The sequence below is a fragment of the Delphinapterus leucas genome, chromosome 5, assembly GCF_059928025.1.
Source record: "Delphinapterus leucas isolate spDelLeu-1000000601 "Yukka" chromosome 5, BTC_Dleu_Yukka2, whole genome shotgun sequence".
Classification (NCBI taxonomy): Eukaryota; Metazoa; Chordata; class Mammalia; order Artiodactyla; family Monodontidae; genus Delphinapterus; species Delphinapterus leucas.
In genome coordinates, this window is record NC_143133.1 from 113,870,781 (window position 1) to 113,897,226 (window position 26,446).

A 26,446-nucleotide genomic window follows, 5' to 3' on the forward strand; every position below is an offset into this window, starting at 1 on the left:
AATGGGGACAATTGGGATAACTTCTAAATACTGTATAATCAAGACCCAGGAGAAGTGACTTGTTTCCAGTTTCCTGGCAAAAGAAAATGTGGGACCATAGGGGCTGACATTTCGACATTTTATCTGAAACTGTGAAACAGAAACAACTGTGCAAAACGCATGACTCAAACGAGAAAAAACAAAAAACCCCCACAAATGTATAACTCTAAAAATATGTGATCAATGTTTAATATTCTGAGGATTAAGTAACAAAATCGAAAAAATTTTTTTACTTGACTAGGTTGATTTCCTCTGAATTCTTCTAAGAGTTAAAAACAAACTATTACACTTATTGATTTAGAACCATCAGATTTTACTTCAGGAAAATCTAATACCTTTCAAAAGGTTATAATTTTAACATTAGCACAAAAAATTACTTCCTAACATTTCATTTGTAAAAAACTTTTCCGCAGCCAAAGATTCCTATTTTTGAATTACAGTACTGCAAGGCACATACAGAACTCACCTCCTTCAAAACATACAGAAGACATACTCCCTGAAATAGAATTTTTAAAATCCTCAAACAATTAGAAACACTACAAAGTTAGCAATTTTTAGGTAAAAATGTGGCTCCTACAGGATCATGCACCTTTCTTAAAATCAATTCAGCACATATGTATAAATAATCCTTTTTTAAAACATTTGTACTTGAAATGTAGATACAGTGATGCTGAAGACAGCACTGAACAAACCTGAAAAGTACTACAGCTCGATAAAGTTTATGTTATTGCCTTCATGAGAGACTATATCATCTCTAGTATTCTCAAAGACTTGAATTTAATAATGGGGTAACTACACAGGAAATAAAAGATTTTCTTTCTTTCCTTACTAACAATATTTCCTTCACCTCTAACACCAATTCTTTTATAAAGGATGCTAAATGAAATCTATCTTTTGTTCAGTAAAACTGAGGACAGGACCATTTAGTTGCCTCTACTAAATTTAATGCAGCTTAATTAGGGACCAGGTACATATTTGCCTCTGAAAATTTTTGGTCAAGCATGTCTAACCATAAAAGAAAATGGAATTTTAAGAGGTAGATTTTTTCCCAATGATGCATTTTGTTAATAAACATTTTGTCAACAAAATAAAAACAAGCACTATGTTTTTTTGTATAACGGTCTAATGAAAAGAAAAATAAAAGCTAGATATGATATTTGTTACAGTCTGACATTTAAACAGTCATAGTATTGGATGTTTTGTGACCAGTGCATTTTGGACTCTCTCAGCATCAAAATACGAGTCTGCCAACTGTATTAAACCCTCCTCCACCCCCACCACCAGTTGGTCCACAGCTTCCTGGTGGATCATTGTCGTCAAATCCATTGGGCCGAAATGAACAGGATGCAGATGCAGCTTGTAGGGCCCGGGCTCGAGCATTCAGCTCTTGTTCCTAAAATTAAAAATTGTTTTTATGAAATTAAAATTCTAAATACAGTGGATGGGTATCACCTACACAAATATTTTTAAATTGCCTTAATCCTTAATAAGCATCCTTCAAATCTCAGTAACTTTAAAAATATTGATTACACTAATCTTTACCAAATCTTACTAAAGTCGAGTACCTAATCACAGATGGAGCGAACAAGGTAGAGAGCAAAATCCTAGTATAACTCTACAGAATGACAGATCCTAAAGGCCATTCTCTTTCCGTACCCGCCTTTACAGAAGATGAAACTGAAGCTCCACAGTCTTAAAATTTCTCTACAGAAATATCACAGTTCTTTCAACACTCATCACCATATACAAGAATGGATTTCTTTTCTAATACACAGAACACAGAATTCAAAGGTTACATTTTCTGTCAAGTGGAGCTATTTTGGAAGTGGGTGATTACAGTAAAAGGTATAAATAATGAAAGAAGGCTGAATTTTTTTCCTACCCTTTCCTCAGAATATTTCTCAGTAAATAACAGCTCAAAAACACTGCTAAGGAAAAGGAGCCTGTCTCCTTACAGTATTACTTAAAACTTCCCCCTACCAGATTATTAGAGCTTTTATAAGGAACCATATTCATCTATGTGCCTGACACATATTAAGTGCTCAGTAAATATTAATGATTTCAGACTAGAACACTATTAGGTACTTGGCCACGAAAGGAACAAATGTGAATAAGCACTTATTTATTTATTTATAAAGAAACTGCAAATTCATTTGGCAAGGTGTAGAGCTGGATTCTAAAACTGGCACAAACTCCTAGGAAGAAAATATTCTGATATATGTCCATGTTCCTGGGAAAGAGTCTATAACTTTCAAGTGAGGTCATCGGTGTCAACAAGGTCTAAAAGCCACTAGCAACAGCACAACCCTTAAATGGTTAGGTATAATCACCCTGAAGAACTTTCATAGTACAGTCAACGTTAATAACAAAAACTGTACTACTTTCAATTTTTCAACTAAAAGCCCAATTACTTTGCTCCTCCTGGCAAGGTAATTTTATTTTACAATTTCTAGCTAAATTTTCTTGGTTGACTATTCTATCCCCTTCATGAGATGCCCAATTTTTATTATGGAGAAAAAAATCCCAGGCTTAACCTGACATCAATCCCTCATATACGGACACCCTGTTTCTCAGTAAGCATACAGCGACTGCTGTATGATTCCCAATACACAAAATTATCAAGAACCACATATTTTTAGGGCTGAATGTGACCTAAGAAATCCTTATAGCAGAATGGCCTAATTAACCAGTCTCTGACAGGCCTTAGAAAGGCTTTTAAAACTTAATTTGCTGGATATTTCTCAAAAACATTTTTTTAATTAACTCTATCATTTACAACATTTATAACTGCTGGCTCCTCTGTATCATGTCCAACCACACAATATTTTTCAGGAGCTATAGTAATTTATTCTTCAATTTGTAAAATTAAAGTAAGAATTACATACATTTTACAGAGAGAAAATAAAAGCTGCAATGGATATATCAGAAACAGACACAAAAATAAGAAACAAAAATCCTCTATTATGGCTCTATAATCTATTAAGCTATCTAAACAAGCAATGAAAATATGACTCTGGATCTAAGAAACAATATCTGGTTTAGGATACAGATCATCTTCCCCAATGAAATAAATAAAACTGAGTAAATATGCAAAGCAGATTTCAAGAAGTTCTGCTCCCAAAAGATACGGCAAATTTTGCCTGGACTTTGTTAAAAAGTGACTTCTCACCAGAAACTATGTTGAAGGACCTACAAAATACAAAACTTAGTAACTCCACTGCTTCTGAGACACCTGAAACCTATATTATATTTTAAGATAGAGAGCTTCCCAAGAAAGAAATATTCCATTTTTACTTTCTTAGCTATTTATATAAATACATGGCTTGAATCTAAAAAAAAAGAAGAAAGAAAAAAGAAAAAAAAGGTTCTAAAGAACCTAGGGGCAGGATAGGAATAAAGATACAGACGTAGAGAATGGACTTGAGGACACGGGGAGGGGGAAGGGTAAGATGGGACGAAGTGAGAAAGTGGCATGGACAAATATACACTATCAAATGTAAAACAGATAGCTAGTGGGAAGTAGCTGCATGGCCCAGGGAGATCAGCTCGGTGCTTTGTGACCACCTAGAGGGGTGGGATAGGGAGGGTGGGAGGGAAGGAGATGCAAGAGGGAGGAGATATGGGGATATATGTAAATGTATAGCGAATTCACTTCGTTATAAAACAGAAACTAACACACCATTGTAAAGCAATTATACTCCAATAAAGATGTTAAATAAATAAATACATAAATACATACATACATGGCTGAGGGAGAAAAATGTATTATATTCTGTTTTCAGAAGATAAGCTTAAACTATGGATAGAAGTAGGGGAAACTGCTTTTCATTTTATTTCTTTTAATGCAGATGACAATATTAGGTAAATGCCACAAACTATGAATCTCAGTGCATATGTAATTTATATCCCAAATTTATATCAAGTATTAAAATTAATTCTTATTTCAGCAGTGGACTGTACATCTAGTGACAAAAAGGAGTTTTTGTTGCTTTGGGACAAAAACCTTTCAGTATACTTAGATCTCTCATTTAAATAAATCTGTAAACATTAAATTAATCCATCTTTTCTTTTCCTTTACACAGATATAATGTATACTCTTCTGTATGTGTGATGAAGAAAAAAATTAAGACAAACTCCCACCTTCTCCAAAGAAACAAAGGAAAGAAACTGAACACGAAAGGAGAGAACTGTTTGCAGCTGGTGTGGGACACATGGGGATAGGTGGTGCGACTCACACAGCTTTCCTCTCACTGGATCCTAACTGAAAGCATGATTTTGGTAGTCCAGACACTAAAATAATGGAGATACTCCTAACGGAAGTTGGGGAGAGAAATATATATGAAGAGATAAGCCCTTTCCAAAATTTACTTTAAGATCCACAATTCGCATTGCTCTCTTATGTGTCAGGCTATGATACAGAGTAGAAAATAGTTTGTCAGACAGGATTTTTTTGCCTAGGCTTTTCACAACCACTAATCCTGCTAATACTATAGAAACAGCAAGAGTCTTTCTAACACTTGTAAATCTAGTTGTGACTTTACTCAACTCCACACCCTTATTTTTACTAAGATCTGATTAAGTTTTTTACAACTGTTTTATAAATAGGTATAATGCTGTTCTTAAAGCCAAAGTTATATCCTAGACATAGCAATCTATTACACAGCATTATTACTATGAAATGGGCACAAACTTTTAACTATACCCCAGGAATGAATGTAAAAACAAAACTGAGAATAAGAGCAAAAACATAACATACAGGTTCCACTTGTTCAAAACTAAGAAATGATAGCTGAAAACGGCTGTATACAAAAATCTCAACATCACACATTCTCACTGCCTGGCAATTATGAGAACATGTTCATCAGTACAGAAGAAACACTATAGTCTCCTAATACAAACTTAAGATGCCAGATGATTCAGTTACACAGTATGAGAAACATCACAATTCAAACCTTATCAATTAAAGTCTAAATATATTTAAGTTTCTAATTAAGAGTTGAGTATGTTTTTGTAATTTGCTTTAAAAAAGCACTTTGATAATGAAGCTTTAATAGCCTAAGAGTCTTAATACAGGTAAATAAATAAATAACTTAATGTAAAATTTAGTGATATCTTTTGGCATTAAACAACTGGCCTGAGATTTAAAATGGAATTCAGAACAACTGCACAACACTGAGAAACTGAATTAACAAAGTACATAATGGTTTTCCTTTATAATGACATAAGGGTATTAAAATAATAATGCAAAGAATGGCTCATCACATACAAACATTGTAAAATCAGGATGTAATGGGGTAAATGGCAAGATAGAGAAAATCATGTAGAGCCAGGTTGCAATACAAATAGTTGTTACGGTTAAAAGAGCTTTTGGCATTACAATTACACAAATTAGAGTAGTTTCTGCATATTTCCAAAAGTCAAGATTGCACTGGGCCTTATTTCCATATTTTATACTGTAGAAAATTTCTATTTTAACCTAACCTTCTTACACTCCACCTCTCCAATCTTCAAGAATCACGAGTCCTATCTAAGTGCTTATTCAATATGTAGTGAGGAGGACATGTTTGAGTATACTCTATTACCTTGAACATAAGCCTTCTGACTGGATGTTAGAGTCTTTGGTAGTGAATAATGAATATTCTGAGTTTCTAATTTTTTTTCTGTAAAATGTACTGTTTTTGTGTGACTCTGGAACATTGCCATACTCCTTTAAAAATGTATCATGTATCGTTATTTGAGTATTGTTTAATACAGTAAATTTGAAAACTTTTTGAGTAAACTTCCCTCTAAAAATCAGTACTGTTTTTTCTTATTCTGTATCCTTTAGGAGTCTGTAATAAAAAATTTTTAGAAACTTACTTATTTAAACTCATACAATCATTTGGACTACCCAATTAATACACCTACAATTTTAACTACAATTTACTGTTGGTCCTTTATGTCGATAGCAAGTTGGCAGGTTTCAAAGAAAAATGCTTTCAGCAAGATCTTTATTAACTTTAACGTAAGAAAAAGCGCTAACTCTGTGCGAAAAGTAAATTCAGCTCATATGAAACCTTTACTCCACAGTTTTTATTTACTAATTGTTCTATTACTGCCATGATTCTGCTGATCAGGTCCTTAAAGAATACAAATATCCTTTCTTTACATATTCTACCTTTTAGTATCCTTTACTTTATCCACCTGACCGTCAATAAACAGTCGTAAAAATATTTATACAAAGGTCTAGAAGGAATAAATACAAATTTAGCAGTTGTTTCCCCTGGCAGGTGGGACTGAAGGGAAGAGGAAAATACTTCCATTTTATTAAGCTTCCTAAATTTCTATATGGCATGATTTTATAAAGATCACATCTTTTCTAATTAAAAACAAACAAGGTTACTCAACATAGTTTTGGAAGTTTTAGCCACAGCAATCAGAGAAGAAAAAGAAATAAAAGGAATCCAAATTGGTAAAGAAGAAGTAAAGCTGTCACTGTTTGCAGATGACATGATACTATACATAGAGAATCCTAAAGATGCTACCAGAAAACTACTAGAGCTAATCAATGAATTTGGTAAAGTAGCAGGATACAAAATTAATGCACAGAAATCTCTGGCATTCCTATACACTAATGATGAAAAATCTGAAAGTGAAATCAAGAAAACACTCCCATTTACCATTGCAACAAAAAGAATAAAATACCTAGGAATAAACCTACCTAAGGAGACAAAAGACCTGTATGCAGAAAATTATAAGATACTAATGAAAGAAATTAAAGATGATACAAACAGATAGAGAGATATACCATGTTTTTGGATTGGAAGAATCAACACTGTGAAAATGACTCTACTACCCAAAGCAATCTACAGATTCAATGCAATCCCTATCAAACTACCACTGGCATTTTTCACAGAACTAGAACAAATAATTTCACAATTTGTATGGAAACACGAAAGACCCTGAATAGCCAAAGCAATCTTGAGAAAGAAAAACGGAGCTGGAGGAATCAGGCTGCCTGACTTCAGACTATACTACAAAGCTACAGTAATCAAGACAGTATGGTACTGGCACAAAAACAGAAATATAGATCAATGGAACAGGATAGAAAGCCCAGAGATAAACCCACACACATATGGTCACCTTATCTTTGATAAAGGAGGTGAGAATATACAGTGGAGAAAAGACAGCCTCTTCAATAAGTGGTGCTGGGAAAACTGGACAGGTACTTGTAAAAGTATGAAATTAGAACACTCCCTAACACCATACACAAAAATAAACTCAAAATGGATTAAAGACCTAAATGTAAGGGCAGACACGATCAAACTCTTAAAGGAAAACATAGGCAGAACACTATGACATAAATCACAGCAAGATCCTTTTTGACCCACCTCCTAGGGAAATGGAAATAAAAACAAAAATAAACAAATGGGACCTAATGAAACTTCAAAGCTTTTGCACAGCAAATGAAACCATAAACAAGACCAAAAGACAACTCTCAGAATGGGAGAAAATATTTGCAAATGAAGCAACTGACAAAGGCTTAATCTCCAAAATATACAAGCAGCTCATGCAGCTCAATATCAAAAAAACAAACAACCCAATCCAAAAATGGGCAGAAGACCTAAATAGACATTTCTCCAAAGAAGATATACAGTCTGCCAAAAAACACATGAAAGAATGCTCAACATCATTAATCATTAGAGAAATGCAAATCAAAACTAGAATGAAATATCATCTCACACCGGTCAGAATGGCCATCATCAAAAAATCTACAAACAATAAATGCTGGAGAGGCTGTGGAGAAAGGGGAACACTCTTGCACTGTTGGTGGGAATGTAAATTGATACAGCCACTATGGAGAACAGTATGGAGGTTCCTTAAAAAACTACAAATAGAACTACCATACGACCCAGCAATCCCACTACTGGGCATATACCCTGAGAAAACCATAACTCAAAAAGAGTCATGTACCAAAATGTTCATTGCAGCTCTATTTACAATAGCCAGGACATGGAAGCAACCTAAGTGTCCATCAACAAATGAATGGATAAAGAAGATGTGGCACATATATACAATGGAATATTACTCAGCCATAAAAAGAAACGAAATTGAGTTATTGGTAGTGAGGTGGATGGACCTAGAGTCTGTCATACAGGGTGAAGTAAGTCAGAAAGAGAAAAACAAATACTGTATGCTAACACATATATATGGAATCTAAGAAAAACAAAAAAAGGTCATGAAGAACCTAGGGGCAAGATGGGAATAAAGACACAGACCTACTAGAGAATGGACTTGAGGATATGGGGAGGGGCGAAGGGTAAGCTGTGACAAAGTGAGAGAGTGTCATGGACATATATACACTACCAAACGTAAAATAGATAGCTAGTGGGAAGCAGCCGCATAGCACAGGGAGATCAGCTCGGTGCTTTGTGACCACCTAGAGGGGTGGGATAGGGAGGGTGGGAGGGAGGGAGACGCAAGAGGGAAGAGATATGGGAACATATGTATATGTACAACTGATTCACTTTGTTATAAAGCAGAAACTAACACACCATTGTAAAGCCATTATACTGCAATAAAGATGCTAAAAAAAACAGAAAAAAAATAAACAAGGGCTTCTATACTGCATGTACTTGTGACTTTTAATAACTAATTTGTAACATTAGAAAGAAAATTTAGCTATATAGGTTGAACCCATTTCATATAAACCCAGATTCAAATTTCAAATCACCACTTTGTAAATTCCTTAAAAATGCAGAAGTTGGATTTCAAAATTAAGGCACTCATTTAACCACCTGTCAATTGTTTAAATATTTTCCACAAATGATGAAGCTTATATTTCCAACTTACCTGTAAATATAGTTTATTGTCTTTTGTTATAGCATCCATTAGTTCTTTCTGTAGAGGTGGGTCTCCATTTACCCAGAGTCCAGTGGTTGAATTATTCCCATTTAAACCATTAGTGCTGTTCTGTTTTTTATACAACAGCACATAAGCTGTGTCCTTGGGAAACCTACTAGTAATTTTCTGGACTGACTGAAATGAAGTAAACGTCACTCTGCTGTCATTAAATAAAAACCATTCTTTTGACATTTCCTTATTTTCCAAATCCTGTTCAATAACTGCACTGGGACTATCTCTCCCTAATAAATGACTCTGGGAGGAGGCTAATGTCAGAGTTTCGGGCTGGTGGCACATCTGGTATGAGGACTCTGTACCTGTGATGTTTCTGGCATAAGAATAGTAATGTCCGCTTTCAGAGGATACACCAGAGTGAACGACAACAGAACTCAATAGATAGGGCACCAATTTTGGGGAGCAAGCTTCTTCAGTCCCAGAAGGCTTTAATTTTTTAGCTAGATTCTCACTAATATCAGTGAAGTCAACATCTAGAGACCAACTTTCTGACAACGAAGAGAAAGAAGTAGTTCTTTTAACTGGCAACTCCAAAACCAGTGGCAGTGACACATTGTCTAGGATTTTTCTTCTCACATGATACTTCTGATCATATGAAAATCTTAGGAGAGTAAGAATAAGGTATTCAGGTTCCTCCGTAATTTGCATAGTTTTCTCGGCATTCTGCAGAGAGGCACAGTTTTCACAATAATATTGGTTGTCACCAGTAAGAATCTCTGGAGCCAAAAAATAATTTAGTAAGTCAGTTACTGAAGATGTGGTTTCACCTCCTGCTTTCTGAGGTACATCTTTATTAATAAGCATCTTGCTAGAGTCATTAGGGACAGAAGTGTCTTCACTACAGCGAAACTCATCAGGACTGTCCACCATTCTTTCATTCACAGCTGAGTAACAGGCAAAGGCAGCTGTTGATGGATTACAGACTCCTGGTTCTTTTGAAGGACCAGGTACACTGGCCTGCATTAGACCACCATCTTGTGTACTGGGTGATGATGCCGGTTCTTGAAAAGACAAGTTTTCCATAGAAGAGGAAGGACAAAAGGCAAGTGAAAGATCTGTAAAGGCTTCCACTTTTTGTGAGGTACTCCTGCAGTTCAAACAACATATGTGAGTTTGTAGTTTTCCTCCAAACATTTTTTCGATTAATGTCTTCTCACTATCACTTGTGCAAGGGGTCTCTGTTAGTACAGCTGCCTTATTGGCTACTTCTTGTAAAGAAGTTTCACTGCACCCCAGACTTTCAGAAAGCTTGTGTGAGGACTGAACTTTCAAGATCTTTTCTTCTTCATGGAGCCTGTAGAAGAGTATATCATTATATAGCTACTTTGCTTAAATTTAAATGTCATTTCTACTTTAAAATATTGGTTGCCTATATAAATAGCCAAATTATTCTTATCAAATATAATGCTTAACTAAAAAAAAATCAAGTTTCTCCTCCTTTAATCAAGAGGAATATTGAACAGTTTGAGAAGGTAGATCAGAAGAGAAGTTAGGAACTGTTCCTACACTATATTCTCATTACACTTTCGTCATACTGCTATTTTATAGCACTTATTATAGTTAATTATACATGTCCACTAACTGTCTTATATATCTTTGTTTGCCTGACACTTCACAGAAAGCCTGGCACAAAGAAACCACTCAACATATCCTTGCTGAATGGAAGGAAGGTTGAGTTCAACTAACTTTACTAGTCATTCACATAACAGAAGGGAGGCAAAGACAGGGAAATACAGGAAGATAATAGGTTTTATTAACTAAGTGGTAAGAAGACAATAAAATTTACCAAACCCACTGAATTATGAACTGGTTTAAAGAGCAGTTATTAATTTTTTTTGTCTCAGGATGCCTTTATACTCTTAAACAAAATTGAGGAACCCAAAAGCTTTCATTTATGTGGTTATACCTATTAATATTTACTGTATTCAAAAATTGAGAATAAAGGAAATAGTACATTTAAAAACAATAATAAACTCATTACATGTTAATATAAATAACATTTTTTAAAATAAATAATAGTTATATTTTCTAAACCCCCGAAAACTTAGAAGAATGGCGCTGTTTTACATTTTGCCAATACTTCAAGTATCTGGCTTAATAGAAGACAGGCTGGATCCTCATATCTGCCCTGCATTCAGTCTATCGTGATATGTTGTTCTGGATGAAGTATATGAAGAAAATCTGGCCTCAACTACATATACACAGATATGCAGTTCGAAAAGGGAAGAGCCCTGAAAGTATTCTGGGAACCCCTAGGGGTCCTTGTACCACACTTTGAGAACAGCTGGTCTAAAGTAAGAAAATTTAAAAAAGAAACCAAATTGAAAACAAAAGAACACTTTAAAAAATACAATAAATGCAGGTATTTTAGGGATTAACAGTTGAAATATGTCTTTAAAGGAAACGATGTTTTGTAGAAATAATCTGTTATGAAAGAACATAATTCAAATCATAGCTTTAGAAATACTTCTTACCTGTCTAGTAGAAACCTGAGGTATTCAGAACAGTCTTGTTGTGATCTGGGGGTAAACCATGGAGGTCTGGAAGCCTCAAAGAATATCCGAGGTGCATATGCTTCTCTCTTTTGACAGAGAAAACACAAGGGAGTGATTCTCACACCATGAACCAAATAACTGAAATCTTAATATATAATGCTTAATAAAGATTACTAAAATTACACTGGCTTAACCTTTACCACAAAGTGCCAAACATGAGGGCACATGAAATTAGTTAGAAATAAATTTAGGTAACTTTCGGTCATAACTTCTTATTCTGCAGATGAGAATTAAGATCTAGAGAAACTATGGGACTTGCCAACAAGGTCATATAGCTAAATTAATGGCAGAGGGGATTATATCAGAACCCAAGTCTCTTTAAATTAATATAATGCTCCAGGCATTACCCTCTATGTGCTTGAGTCCACAATTAAAAAAAAAATCAAATCTGAAAAAAATGTTAGTGAATATATATCCTGGCTAAAGTAATAAGGGGCATACTCTACAGAGCCATGCGTACTTATTTTAGGTGAAAATTTCCTTGACTGGGTACACATGTCATAAATGTACAGAATGTGAACACACTGGCTAGGGACTTTTCACTGGTTGCTGACTTTCTTTTTTTTAGTACAGAGGCAGTTTAGTGAAGTGGCTGCTAGTGGACTTTAGAGCAAGCTAGGTTGAAATCCTAGATTTTGCCATGACAAAAGAACTGAAAAAGGCATCTGAAGAGTTGTGATTATAACTTGAAAATTTATAATTTATTTGTGGTATATGACAGAGTTCTCAGTTAAGGAAATTTTTTTAATCAAAATAGGAGTGTTTATGGTATTTTGAAGGAAAGGAATTTGGTGGACTGGTTGAACATGGGTTCCAGAATCATTTGGTTTACATTCCAATCTTGCTGTTTGTTTGCATGACCATGAAAGCAAGTAATGTAAGCCCCATTTCTTCACCTGTAAAATGGGTATGCTACCTTATTACCTCATAGATTGATTTTGAGGATTAAGAGATAATATATGTAAACCACTTAGCACAGGAGCTAGACAAATTTAAATGCTCAATAAATGTTAGTTTTATTAATTATAAGAAGAAAAGCCTTTTAAATTATATAGGGAAAATCTACCTAAAACAGTCCTTGTCAGGCTGCTATCAGATAGGGTCTCAACTATGACAGAACTTTAATTAGGTTCTCCTGTTAATTCCTTTTGTCTTTTATTGGGAGTTTGGAAGCCTCCTAAAATTTTTTTCCCAATAGCTCTGACTTAATAAGTTAATACAGTATATATAATGTATTAATATCTACATGTATACGCAGAGATACACACATATATATTGTACAGCTGACCACTGAACAACATAGGGGTTGTTGGGGTGCCTATCCTCTGCTTAGTCAAAAACTTTACAGTATACTGAAAATTTATACTGTAAAGATATACTGTGTATCTGTTCATGTATCTGTGGTTCCGCATCTGCTGACTCAAACCACCATGGATTATGTAGTACTATAGTACATATTTATTGAAAAAAATCCATGTGTAAGTGGACTCCTGCAGTTCAGACCTGTGATGTTCAAGGGCCGACTCTATACAGTATACAGTAAATACAGACTAGTGATAAAGCAAGTGCATAAATCCATTTACTAGAAAACAATGTTTGGGGGGAGTTGCAGGGAGGAGATTTCATCTCTCTTGGTCCTGAGATGTTAAATTTAATTTATGAACATATTTCCCCCAGATAGAGAATAGTATAAATGATCCTTTGAGTATCTCATAGGCCATCACTAATCATCTCATATGTCAATCTTGTCTTGATTCTTTCCATTTAAGAAGTTATACCTGAGATATTTCTCAGCTTGTAGACAGGAAACCATTCCTATCAACTCAATTCCACTGATTCCGAGTCTATCTTCTCTTCTGGCTGTAACTACCTATTTCTTTAGACCTCTGTGAAACTAAGACAATCAGAGTATAACCAGAAAATAATATGTATTATTTATAAATGATATATATTATTCATATGTATTACTCAAAACTTAAAGTATAAGTTCCTCAAGCATAAGGATTCCTTTTTGAGTGCTTATCAGACTGCATATTGTGTCTCTCAATAAATGTCTGTTTACTATGTGATGTTCTTGCCATTAGCATAAACTCATTTCCTTGGATTAATCTGTGGACATAAATGATCATCACAAAATTTTAAGCTCTAGAACTTAATAGGTAAACAGTTTATCCATTAGTTCTAGAGCTTAGAAGTGGTCATAATTAAAGGGTACATATGTTAGAAATGAGATAAAAAAGAAGCCAAGATACCACAAAATTATTTTAATTGTTCATTACTGTGAAGATCTACCGATTAGTATCTATAAACTTAATATTAAAGATTCATTTTTAACGATTTCTTCATGAAGGAGCTTAACTTTTGGATAGAAAATCAGATATATAATAATCAGTATAATGAGTCAGTAAAATATTCATCTACAAGAATGTAAAGCAGAAGGGAGAAATAAAAACTTAGAGCATACCCTGATTTTAGGCAGTATCTTTTTAGATTTCTATGTGGATTTGTTGTGCTGGGAGGATATAGATTATTTCATCAGTTAAAAAGGTTCACCAAGTTTGGTATAATGTGAAGTTTAAAGAAGATTTTCAATGCAATTAACATATACACACTACACACACACTCACCTGTGTATGAGCCAAAAAGGCAAAAAGATGCTGTAATTTTTTCATTAACGAATTGCACCCATTTAGATTTAAAGATAATACTTGTCTCCTGAAACTGAAAGATAATAAAATATAATGATTTTTGTATACATGTATACACACGATGCATTTTTTTAAAAGCTAAAAGGAAGTTAGTTCAAGAACTTATTATCCTCAAAGTAAAATTTCACTTACCTGAAGGCCCTTTACCTGGCAAAGTCACTGCCTACCATGTAGTAAAGAAGGAAGAGAATGACAGTAATTGAACTCTTACTACGTGGCCTGGCAATGGCCACGTGCAGTCACATATTATTCCTATCTTCTGGATTAGCAAATAGAAATAGATTAAGCTATTAACTAATAACTTAAGTAAACAACTTTTGAATTCTTTCACATCTGCATGAAATAAAAAAATACGCCGTCATCAAAACTACTATGAAGTTAGAGTGATTTAAAGAGTGCGGTACTAGTGCCAGATGGGAAAAGAAGCTATACAAAAAACAGTATAGGAACAAATGGGTATCCATTTGGAAAAAAATGGAATTAGATTAAGATTTCACATCATCACAGATGCCACAGAGGAGTAATGAGCTAAATGTAAAATACAAAAGTACTGAAGTATTTAAAAGAAAAAAAAAGGTGGGGAAGGGGTATAGAGGGGAAGGCTTCCTAAAATTCAGACACTATAAATGATAAATAGCAGATTTGACTACATAAAATAAAAAAATTGCAAACAAAACACTTCACAAATTTGAATCATACTGACTGGAAGAAAGCATGAAACAAAGGATTATCACCCATAGTATATATAAATCAGTATGAAAAAGAAAAGGACCCAACAGAAAGGTGCACAATGGAAAGAATAGGTTATTCAAAAAAGAAACACAAATGAACAAAGAAAACTAGAGAGGGAAAAACTCTGTAAGGGTCAGCAATACACATTTTCCTCCAGATTGGAAAAATTTTTAAAGACTGATTATATCAAGTACTGCTAAAGGCATGGGGTCATAGGTACAATCATGTATTAGTATGCAAGTTCAAATGCTATAGCCTTTCTGGAAGCAATTTGGCACATCCTATTCAAAGAATATCCTCTATAACTGCATATGGGCAGAGAGATATTAATTATAAGCAAAACAATCTAATATTCATCAGTAGGAATATGATTAAATAAATCATGGTACACCTATTTACTCAGAATGACACAGTTCTGTCATTTGCACTAACGTGGGACTCTTTCCAACACAAATCATTAAAAGAAAAAAACAAGTGGCTGGAAAAGAATATATAAATAGGATCCTTTATAAACATATTTTTAAAAAAACAATTCACTAGATAAATCTTATCTCTGTACAAAAAATAGGTTTGGAACAATACAAGCAAAACTGTTAACAAATTACCCTTGGGGATGGGAATGTCTGATTTTTATTTTATGTACTTCTAGATTTATTTTTTTAAAACCACAAAGAATTTACATATTACCAAAGAAATAAAATATCCTGTCTGCTTATTCTGAGATAGTATTGGCCACTGTACAATAAGATGTGCTGTTTGAATTGTGGTTGCCAGTTATAACTGCTTTGGGTCTCTGCTTTCTCTATCATCTGTAAAATGAGACGGCTGGATTAGATGACCTCTGGTGGTGAGACATGGATTACTTTAGCTTTATGCCTAGTATCACTTGTGTCTAAGAGTATACATTTTCTTAAAAAAAAAAAAAATCCCAAATACAAACAAACCGAAAGACAAAAGAAAACACTAGACCAAATGAAAAACACCTTAGTGTTGACAGTATATTCTGAGGCCAGGAAAGAAAATAAAGCTAAACTCTTTATCTTTCAGTTTATGATTCCTCTAGGTAGGCATAAAAACTTACACAGGCTTAGAACTCAATTTGTAAACATCTTTGGTCAAGTCCCATGAATACTCTATTGGTACAGAAGAGAAAAATTCAACCATGCTTTTGCCTTCAGGAAAAGTTTATCATTATTTTGTACCTTTACAGATTGTATTCACATAGCTAACAACCTCTGATTTCCTATTTGCTTGGCTGCAAAAGAAAATGAATTTGAAAGTAAATCTGTAAGATGGCAAAGAAACATGTCTGTTTATACAGTTGTTCAGTATCTATCAACTTGGGGTGGGAAGCAGAGCTTGAATTTCCTTAACAGCAACAAAGGAGTTATTGATCTGATAAAACAGCAAAATATCTATAAGCAGAAAAAACATGACCACCTTAAAAGATACACAGGTTAAAAGAAACAGGATAATAACAAATTAGTACTTGAGGACCCTTAAATTATGAAATAAGCTCAATCAATCCCTCTGTTACATTAATAAATATCAACTTGGGGTAATTCAAAAGACTCTAAATGCAATATATAATATAAACATGAAGTAGAATTTATATAAGTTAACATTTTAGAAGTTCCTAAGCAGTAAAAGCAATTCATTTCTGAATAAGGTAATTATATGAAAATATGAATATTTCTGCCATATATAGGAAATAATGTGAAGATAATCCCACCATTTACATTTCATCAACACGCATCAATTTCTACAGTTAAAATGAAAACAAACAAACAAAAAAACTCAAATTTAAACTTACTCTGTGGCCATAAACAATGCTTGTATAACACTGTTCATATAACATGTATTCCCTAGATTAATAAGACCAGTTTTCCCAGTTTCAGATTTTCCAGAAAGTCTAGACAAGCAAGATGCCAAAGAATTGGATTGAGAAGTCCAGGCACTTTGACTGAGAATCAGTTTAATCTTCTCTTCACTGGGCTTAGGAAAATCCTGTAGAGCATAAAGAGGAAAAGTAGTGTAAAAATATAAACTTTTTTTTATTAAGTTAACACCATAAAGAAGATTCTTCCACTGACACTTAACCTTTGTTTTCTTCCACTTAGTTTGGAAATCACTGATAATACTTGAGCAGTCATCAAAAAATCAAATTACACTACATGGCAAAAATAATTGTCTCCTAAAATGAGTAAGTATCTCCTAAGGTAGAGTTTATCAAGCTGAGGAATACTCAAGAACCAGGAATTGAAGTCACATTTGAACTATTTATATTTCCTATTTGCCAGCAAAATGTTTTCAAAATAAACCTCTGACATCAGAGAGTATATTGCAGTGCTATTCAAAGGCAGTAGAATAAGGATTTAAATTAGTACACAATTGAATAAGCTTAACAAACAATTTGCTTTCAAATTTTGTAGTGAAAATAATATCTCCTTTTCATTCAATACTAATATTTACCCAGTACTAACCCTTAGAAATAAAAGCTCAAAGTAATCAGGGAATGAAAAATGAAAGCATCTAAGCACAATGACCTCTGACTTTAAGAAATAAAACTCAATCTCATGTTTAACCATATAGAAAAATTATTACAGGATACAGTTTCTTCCCTGCTTTGTGACATGTGAGATAAAATTTTAAGTGTAAGTGGTTTCAAGCATGAGCAGAGCACTGGAGAATAAGGAAAGTTGGTAAAATCATTCAGGCTTTTTTGGACTATTACCATCGAAGGTACTTAGACCTCAGAAAACATTTTCTGAAGGAATTTTAATCTTTGGATTTGATTTTGCTGTTGTTGTTGTTGACAGCTAACGGAAAGTGCTTCCCTTGGTTTAAGAGGGAGATCCTTGATTCTTCCGAGCCTATTTCAGTTATCAGAATTTTCAACATTCAGCAGTGAAGAATGACATTTAACAACAGCAATAGCTTTCATCTATGGACACAGCGACACTGCAGAAAGAGATTAACATTACTACCAAATCCATGACAAAAACTAGTTTGCAGGGCAGAAATAGAGACACAGATGTAGAGAACAAACGTATGGACACCAAGAGGGGAAACTGGCGGGGGGTGGTGGTGGTGGGATGAACTGGGAGATTGGGATTGACATGTATACACTAATATGTATGAAACGGATAACTAATAAGAACCTGCTGTGTAAAAATAAAAAATTCTAAAGTTCAAAAAAAAAGTAAAAAAAGAAAACAAAAAAACCCTTTTATACATAAAGACATTTACTTCTGAAGTGTCAAACTGTCGTACCAGTAGTACACAATAATTGCTGAACAGTCTTGTGTTCTGGGCTCAGTTTGATTTAGCTAACTCTACAGTAAAAAGAGCATGCTCTGAATTCACTTCAGATACATAAGAAGTAAAGATAATGAGACCTTATATTTTATTTCAGATCTCAAAAAGGAACACTGTTAATAGAAATGATTTCAATAACTTCTGAATACACCTAGCTGAGGCAAGTTCTTCAATTCTTTTGCTCTACCCTGATCACACAATAAATCTACTAAGAGGAAAGTGCTTATTGTGACCCATTTTTCAAGACAAACAGAATCAACACTTTTTAGATCCAGTTATCTATACAAAGTTGAAAACCAGTAAGTTCACAAATAATTCAAGTAAAGATTCTATGAAATATGGACATTCATGAACAATGCATAGCAAAAATGAAATAAAAAACAGAAGAAACATAAGTCAAATATTTTATTAAACTGTCTTTCCTTGATTCGAAGACATATCTTACAATTTTAACGTTTCTGATATTGGGATGCAACTCTGATGTATTTATTAACTTAATGTAGCATTTTTTAAACCAAATCTCCCCCAAAGGTATTACAAATTTACAGGGACACCTTATCATTGTTGGCATTGTAGAACTGAAGAAATATGGTTATTTAGATTAGTTATAGTAAATAAGAGATTACTCCCTAAAAATTAATGAAACTTGATTCCAATTACATATTTTATTACATATAAAAGGCATATTTCCATAAAATAGTAAAATGAATAGCTGCTTATAGGAATGTTTCACCGCATTCATCTATCACATCATGGGCTGCAGCTCCGCAAATACTGGTGCAACTATTATCATACCTTTATTGCTTCCAGGATAGGTTCGTAGAGATCTGGAAATCCAGAATAATGATACATCATACAGTGTATCAGTTCTGTTAATTGCACTAGGAAGGTTGTACTGGAAGGCAGACCATCACTTTTGAAGGAGTGAACCAAATTAACTACATGAGGAACAATCTGAACAGAAAAGAAGACAAACATTCCTCTATTTATACAAATTGTCAACAAATCCTCTAGCCTACAAATGGAATGCAAATGTTACACAATCAGCAAATGCTTTTCTGTATGTTTAGTCACTGCCTTTTTCTAAAAAAGTTATGAAGCTAAACATTTCTAGAATATCAAGGTAAATCTAGGTTTAAATCACATATAATTGTAATTCCATATAAGACCCCTCTCCTCATTCTTAGACTCCATCTAAAACTACGGTACAAACAAATTAAGGTACAAAATAGGAGGCTTAGTCACTGCCGCCATTCTAAAAAATGGCTTAAGTTGAAAAATGTTAGGGCTATTATATTTACCAGATTGTTCAGTAGGGAGAAAGTTTTAAAAGATAAACCCAGAATTAGCTTAAGAGCTCCATCTAGTGTGAATTTTAGATTTTTCACTTGAAAGAATTATACCGGAGTGTGAACATTAAAGTCTACTTCAAAAAACCTTCAAGATAATTTATGCATGTAACTAAAATTAAAGATCAGACTTCCCCAGTGGCGCAGTGGATAAGAATCCTCCTGACAATGCAGGGGACACAGGTTCAAGCCCTGGTCCAGGAAGATCTCATATGCTGCGGAGCAACTAAGCCCGTGTGCCACAACTACTGAGCCTGCTCTCGAGAGCCCATGAGCCACAACTACTGAAGCCCGCATGCCTAGAGCCTGTGCTCTGCAACAAGAGAAGCCACCGCAATGAGAAGCCTGTGCACCACAACGAAGAGTAGCCCCCACTCGCCGCAACTAGAGAAAGCCCACGCGCAAAGACCCAACACAGCCATAAATAAATAAATAAATAAAATTATAAATAAATAAATAAAAATAAAATTACAGCTCAGGCTACAGCAGTACCTCTCTTTAAGATAAGGGACTACCTCTATTTTAGGGTCGGTGTCTTATGTAAGCATGGTTATCCTTGCTAACAATCCCTATGCCCCACCTCCAAAAAGAAGAGACAGTTCTAAAACTAAAGTGAATTAGAAATTTCTCTTATTTTTAAGGAATTGGGGTTAAAAATGAAGGCGAAATCTAAAATGCTCATTGCTCGTAAATATGTAGAAAACTATTAATACTGATAATAAGCACAACAATGTCCTTTCATTATAAAATTAGAATAAAAAGTCAAAACAGAGCCAATCACATATTTAAGAGGTTATAAACAAAATAAAATAAATTCTATTTTGCAGTAATGGCTCATTCCATTAGTACGGTGCTATACTTGTCTCAACTAATTATTAATTATAATCTGATACTACATATTTACAGTTCACATGTAAAAAGCATCTTATTTTCTACTTGTAGAACTTTTCTGTGTAGCAACATGGGAAAATATTTATTATGTAATGTTAAATTTTAAAAGAAGGATACAAAAACTGCATATAAATTACAAATATAAATACCTTGTTAAAATATACAGGGAAAAAAAGATCGTGATGGAAAACGTAAAAATTGTAGTGTAGTGAGATTGAGGGTAATTTCACTAACTTCCTATATTGTTATATTATCTTTCTGTAAAAGTTTAATTTTGTTGTAAATGAATTATACACTTATTGTAAAAAAAAAAAAATTTAACAATACAAACTTGTATGAAGTAAAAGAAAAAGTCTGTCCCACTGTCCAGTGAAAGACACTGCTTGCTGTATATCACTTCATATAACGTGTCATGGCATATACCACATATACCATCTAGAACTTTTCTTATTTCAACCGACAATCGCCTCTTGCCTCAATTCATGCAAAACCTCTCAACTGGTCTCCCTGTTTCCACCTTTGCCCTTCTTCAGACTATTTTCAAAGTAGCCAAATGAACCAAATAAAAAGCAGTGTAGAACATTTTTTTTGGTTGCTAACTCGTGATAAAAGTGAAGTTATAGCTCTATGGACTTATCATCAAACAGCAGTGACAACAATTATAGTTATATCCCAATCAACTCCCTTCCTTCCTGTAGAAAGAAAATCATATTCTTAAATTAACACTGCTGTTCTCATTCTGCTGTCTCTGGTTTTACTCTTGTGCTTTGAGGTCTGAAATCACACTTTAGCTTTTGCACCACTTTCTTCAATCTTACCTCCAAAAAAGGTATTAATCTGACCATAAAACTACCAGTTTCTAATGGTTCACTCTACTGCTATTATCTCTACATTTCAAAGCAAATCTGAATTATAATTTTGCTCCATAAAGCCATACCTATCAGATACTCTCTTGCTAAAATAGTCAGAAATCCAAATTATTGTTTCCTCAGAGGTGACAGGAGAGACAGAGATGGAAGAGGAAAGAATTTTTAAAATGATTGTTTAATTTACAAATACCAAATCTTCTAAAAGCTAGTGTACAATCTTCCTAGTGTAGATCGGATCCCTGCAGTCAGATAATACACATAATTGTCTACTACTACATCCTATGTGGTCAAAATGATCACTGACGTGGAAATAAGACTAAGTTCTTCACAAGCATATAGATAGACATCCAAGCAGGTTATTACCTTCTAAATATCTGAAAGTTGATTTTTTTTCTGAATGAGCAAATCTAAATATTTGCAGACATTATTGTGATACTCATTAAACTTAAGTTACTATTTGAGAAAATGTGTATAACTTATTTAATTAGAAGCTTTGATATTTTCTCTTTTGTTAAAAAATTTTTTTCCACTTATGAAAAGCATATAAAAAGCAACTTGGTCCATAATAACACACACTATAATTTCAATCTCAGTTTGCTCTAAAATATTCTAAATGTATAATACAATGAATAATGATGTTGGTGATTCCAGATTATTGTTCATTCTTAGCAACTCCTAAACCTGAGTCCTTCGCTGAGTTATTTAGAGTTATAGGTGATTTAACTACCACATGATCCACTACTAGATGCCCAAGTTAATTTTAGTTGAGTAGCAGGTCAGGATACACACAGAATGTAGAGAGTTAGTAGGTCTTTGTTTTTAGACTTTACTAGGCCAGATCACAATTTTCTACTTTAGATCTAACTGTTCTTTAAATAAATGATTTAATATTTACTTATTTCAGTAGCCAAATATTTCAAAGTCAACCATTTGCCATTTCAATTACTATTTTCAGGGAAAAAAAAGCAATACAAGGTAAGGAGATATCTTCTATCTTTAAAAAAATTGAGCAAAGAAATAGGTTTAGTACAGCAAAAGTGACTTTTCAGAAAGATTAAGGAATGTATGGAGAGCAATAAATATTAGAATGGATGATTTCCTTCCCAGAAATTCTGAAAATAAACCTTTTCTCAAATGGCCTATACAGGATCATGCCTGAAGACAGGGAAAAATAGTTGTTTTTTTTCCCTTGGAAGATTTTGCTAGTATAGCTGCTGTATAACCTCAAGTGTGAGTTTTGTTTGTGTAATGGATATAAGGTTATTAACTGATGATCAAGCTCACCAATTAGGGCAATGAACTGCAGAAATCACTCACCCTAAGAGATAATGTATAATGTAATTACTTGTTAGTAAGGTTTACTTCTATTAAGCCTGAAGATTTTGGAAATGAGGCACCAAGTAGCCTATGTGAGTATATAATTCTCTGAGGCTAGTTACATTTCTAGCTGACAATCAACAACTGAAATTCTGCACTTTATCAGTCTCCTTTGAATTTGTTTGTGGTGGGTCAGTATTCCTAAGATTTTAACATTGTGGGTGTGTTGATAATGAGTTTCTAGTCCTGTAAAACTGAGGATCAGACCTTGGAGGAAGCACATAACCACATACACCACTGCTTTCCTGTGATCCCCTGGATAGAAAAATGGACAGGTTCCTAAAATAACATTTTGTCACTTTTCACCTGCAATAACTGATAATCAAATAATCAAAATCAAATCAAATCAAAAGCAGTGATGTAGCTGGTTAAAAGTGGTAGGATTCTGGATATATTTTAAAGGTGGAATCAACAGAATTTGTAGGATATGGGCTGAAAGAGAATGAAAAGCCCTAATTCTGGGGCAACAAAACAAAGACTTATGGTTTCATGCTTCTGAAATTCTAAAGCAGTCAGTGGTTATTTTTTATTTTATTTTTTTTTGTGGTACGCAGGCATCTCACTGTTGTGGCCTCTCCCGTTGCAGAGCACAGGCTCCAGATGTGCAGGCTCAGCGGCCATGGCTCACGGACCCAGCTGCTCCGTGGCATGTGGGATCTTCCCGGACCGGGGCATGAACGTGTCCCCTGCGCCGGCAGGCGGACTCTCAACCACTGCGCCACCAGGGAAGCCCTAGTCAGTGGTTTTAAACCATTTTTCTCCTACACTGTTCACCTGTGCAACACACAACCAACAGTGACACTGACATGTGACATCTCTCATGTACAAGAGTAACTTTTAACTTTCAGTTGCTGGTTGTGATTGCAAGTGGAGCAATTTTGGTGAGACCCAAAACATTCTAAAAACATATTCTTCGGAAGGAAATCTCACAATCTCAATTTTAAAAGGAATCATAAAGCTACATGAAAATAGTTAGATTTAGGACCAACCTACAAGGTTTTCACAAATACAAATGTGACTCAATATTAACTTGAAATTTTAAAACAAGTCTTTTCAGTGTAGAAAGCTTGTGTCATAACTTACCAAATGGAATGCCTCTGGAGAATGCTGAAAACTAAGCAGCATGTGAGAAAGAACTGTGAGAGCACCAGGTCTCACAAGAGGAAACCAAAGCCGATTAAAAACCTGCGGAAAAGACATGACATCCACTTTAAGAGTTGGTAGGGAAATAATTAATCTAATCAGTGATTATCTTCCTAGGGCCAAAAATTATTTGTGTGAATATCCCCTTTCCTGAGAAGTTCTGTCATAACATATGTTATTAAATTCTGGGAAAGGGAGAAAGTTGGGAAATAATATGACAGAGATCAAGAGAATAAAATGACCTAACCAACTCTGAAAACTCCCTGATCAAATAAAAATCTGTCAAACCATGTTTACAAGGTGATATCTCCCTGGTCCTTTATTCATTCAATTCATTCAGCAAATACTTATTGACCACCTACTGCTGCTTGGCACTATTCTAAGTACTGGAGATACAATGGTAGATAAAGAAAAAAGAAATCTCTGATCTTACAGGGCTTACTGTCTAGAGGGTGAGTAGAGACAATATAAAGTAACATGGGAGAGAAATGCTATGAAAGCAGGGTATGTTGAAGAGGGAGTGCTGAGTGGCAAAAAGATCTGCTATTTTATATATGGAATTTAAAAAATGCATCGTGATAAAGGTGATACCTGACTTCAAAAAACTGAAAGGAATGAGAGTAAGTCTGACAGATAACTTGGAGAAGAGCGTAGTAAGCAGAGCAAAGGCCCTGAGGCCTCCACCCTGGTGGACTAGAGATATAACAACTAGGGCAGTGTAAGTAAAGCACAGAGACTGAGGCAATAATAGTGGGAGACCGGATGAGAGAAGTAGCAGTGGGCCAGATCAGGTAGGACCTTGTGTGACACCTGAAGAGGACCAAGGGCAGGAGCTGCAAGGCGACTGCAATCAATATAGCAAGGGGTGGGCTTCCCTGGTGGCGCAGTGGTTGAGAGTCCGCTTGCCGATGCAGGGGACGCGGGTTCGTGCCCCGGTCCGGGAAGATCCCACGTGCCGCAGAGCGGCTGGGCCTGTGAGTCATGGCCGCTGAGCCTGCGCATCCGGAGCCTGTGCTCCGCAACGGGAGAGACCACAACAGTGAGAGGCCCGCGTACCGCAAAAAAAAAAAAAAAAAAAAAAATCTATCTATCTATCTATCTATCTATATATATCAAGGGGTGATGATTACTTTGGACCAGGGTGGTAGTGATGTAGCTGGTTAAAAGTGGTAGAATTCGGGATATATTTTAAAGGTGGAGTCAACAGGATTTGTAAGATATGGACTGAGAGAGAATGAAAAGAGACAAGAATAGCTTCAAGGTTTTGGGCCTGAGTGTGTAGAAGGATGAAGCAGTCATTTAAGATGGGGAAGAACAGGTCTGGGAGGGAAAAATCAGGGGTTAGATTGTGGATAAGTTGAACTTGAGATCCAACTGTCTAAGTTGGGTAAATGAATATGGAGTTCATGGGAGAATAATGGACTTGAAATATAAACCTGGCAGTCATTAACTTAGAGACATTATTTAAAGCCATGGGTCACTATAAGTATGGACTGAGAAGAAAGTGAACCAGAGATGTGGTTCTAAGGCACTCCAAAGTTAGAAAGATCCACTACAGGAGACTGAGAAGACAGTGAACTAGGACAAAAATCAGGAGGGTATAATGTGCTGGAAACTAAGGCAGGAAAGTGTTTCAAGAGGGAGTGATCAACTATGTCAAATGACTAACAGGTCAACGAGAGAAGGCTTGAAAATAACTCCTGAGTTAAGCAACACTGGAAAGCACTGGTGTCAAAGATAGCTTTGGCAGAATAATGGTGGTAAAAGTTTGATTAGCTGGGATTCAAGAGATAACGGGAGGAATGTGTTTTCATAATAAATATTTGAAAACAGCAAAATTATTTTAATTACCTAATCTTAAGTAGCATTTTAAATTTCTAAAGCCCATTCAAAAGAAAACCAAAAACAAGACCACATTCAAAATTAGACACTTTAAAGGGGACAACCCAAAGATAAAAAGACTTATTATATGGGTCCATATATTCCAAAAGATTTATACACTCCCACTTACCAGTTCTATCTTCAGTAAAGTAACATCTATCAAAATAGTAAACTTCTGGACAGCTGCCAGTCCTTTCAGGAGTGCAATCACCCATGTGTCTACATGCTGAGCCAACGGCCAGGAGAGCCAGTCAATCATTCTGAAAATTGAAGGAAAACAAAACTATCAGCATTGAAAATATCTTTAACATTACTTATTGAGGAATAACAGGAGTTATACTAGATAATCACTCACTTTGTGACTCAAACTGAGCTTGCTTGTGAAAAGTACTACTCAAGATGTAGAAATGACTGTAACGGGTGCTAGAACTCAAGGAGTTTCCAATCTTGTAAGCTGACAGTTTCTTATATAACATATTTGCATAAAAATAATTTCTGATAAACAATCATTTTGCATAAATGCAAAGTTTTAAACATGCTATATAGTGAGTGGTATCAATAATTTATTAGGCAAATTTACTCTAAGAAGAACAGTTAAAATACGGCTATCTGGGACTTTCCTGGTGGTACAGTGGTTAAGACTCCATCTTTCAATACAGGGGACACTGGTTCAATCCCTGGTTAGG

General features: G+C 34.7%; 1 protein-coding gene across 2 annotated transcripts in view; it reads right to left on the minus strand.

The window, feature by feature from the left end:
* Positions 1-200: 200 nt before the first annotated feature.
* USP38 (ubiquitin specific peptidase 38) overlaps positions 201-26,446 on the minus strand; it is a 34,564-nt gene continuing 8,318 nt past the window's right edge. The window contains exons 3-10 of one of the 2 annotated variants that reach the window (XM_022599655.3): positions 25,891-26,020; positions 23,820-23,921; positions 19,046-19,204; positions 16,746-16,939; positions 14,120-14,213; positions 11,412-11,518; positions 8,872-10,231; positions 201-1,432 (exon numbers count right to left, since the gene is read on the minus strand). In XM_022599655.3, the coding sequence (XP_022455363.1) occupies positions 1,271-1,432; positions 8,872-10,231; positions 11,412-11,518; positions 14,120-14,213; positions 16,746-16,939; positions 19,046-19,204; positions 23,820-23,921; positions 25,891-26,020 (2,308 nt within the window). In that variant the 3' untranslated portion in view covers positions 201-1,270. The remainder of the gene's footprint in view (positions 1,433-8,871; positions 10,232-11,411; positions 11,519-14,119; positions 14,214-16,745; positions 16,940-19,045; positions 19,205-23,819; positions 23,922-25,890; positions 26,021-26,446) is intronic. The other variant, XM_089911304.1, reaches the window with a different exon arrangement.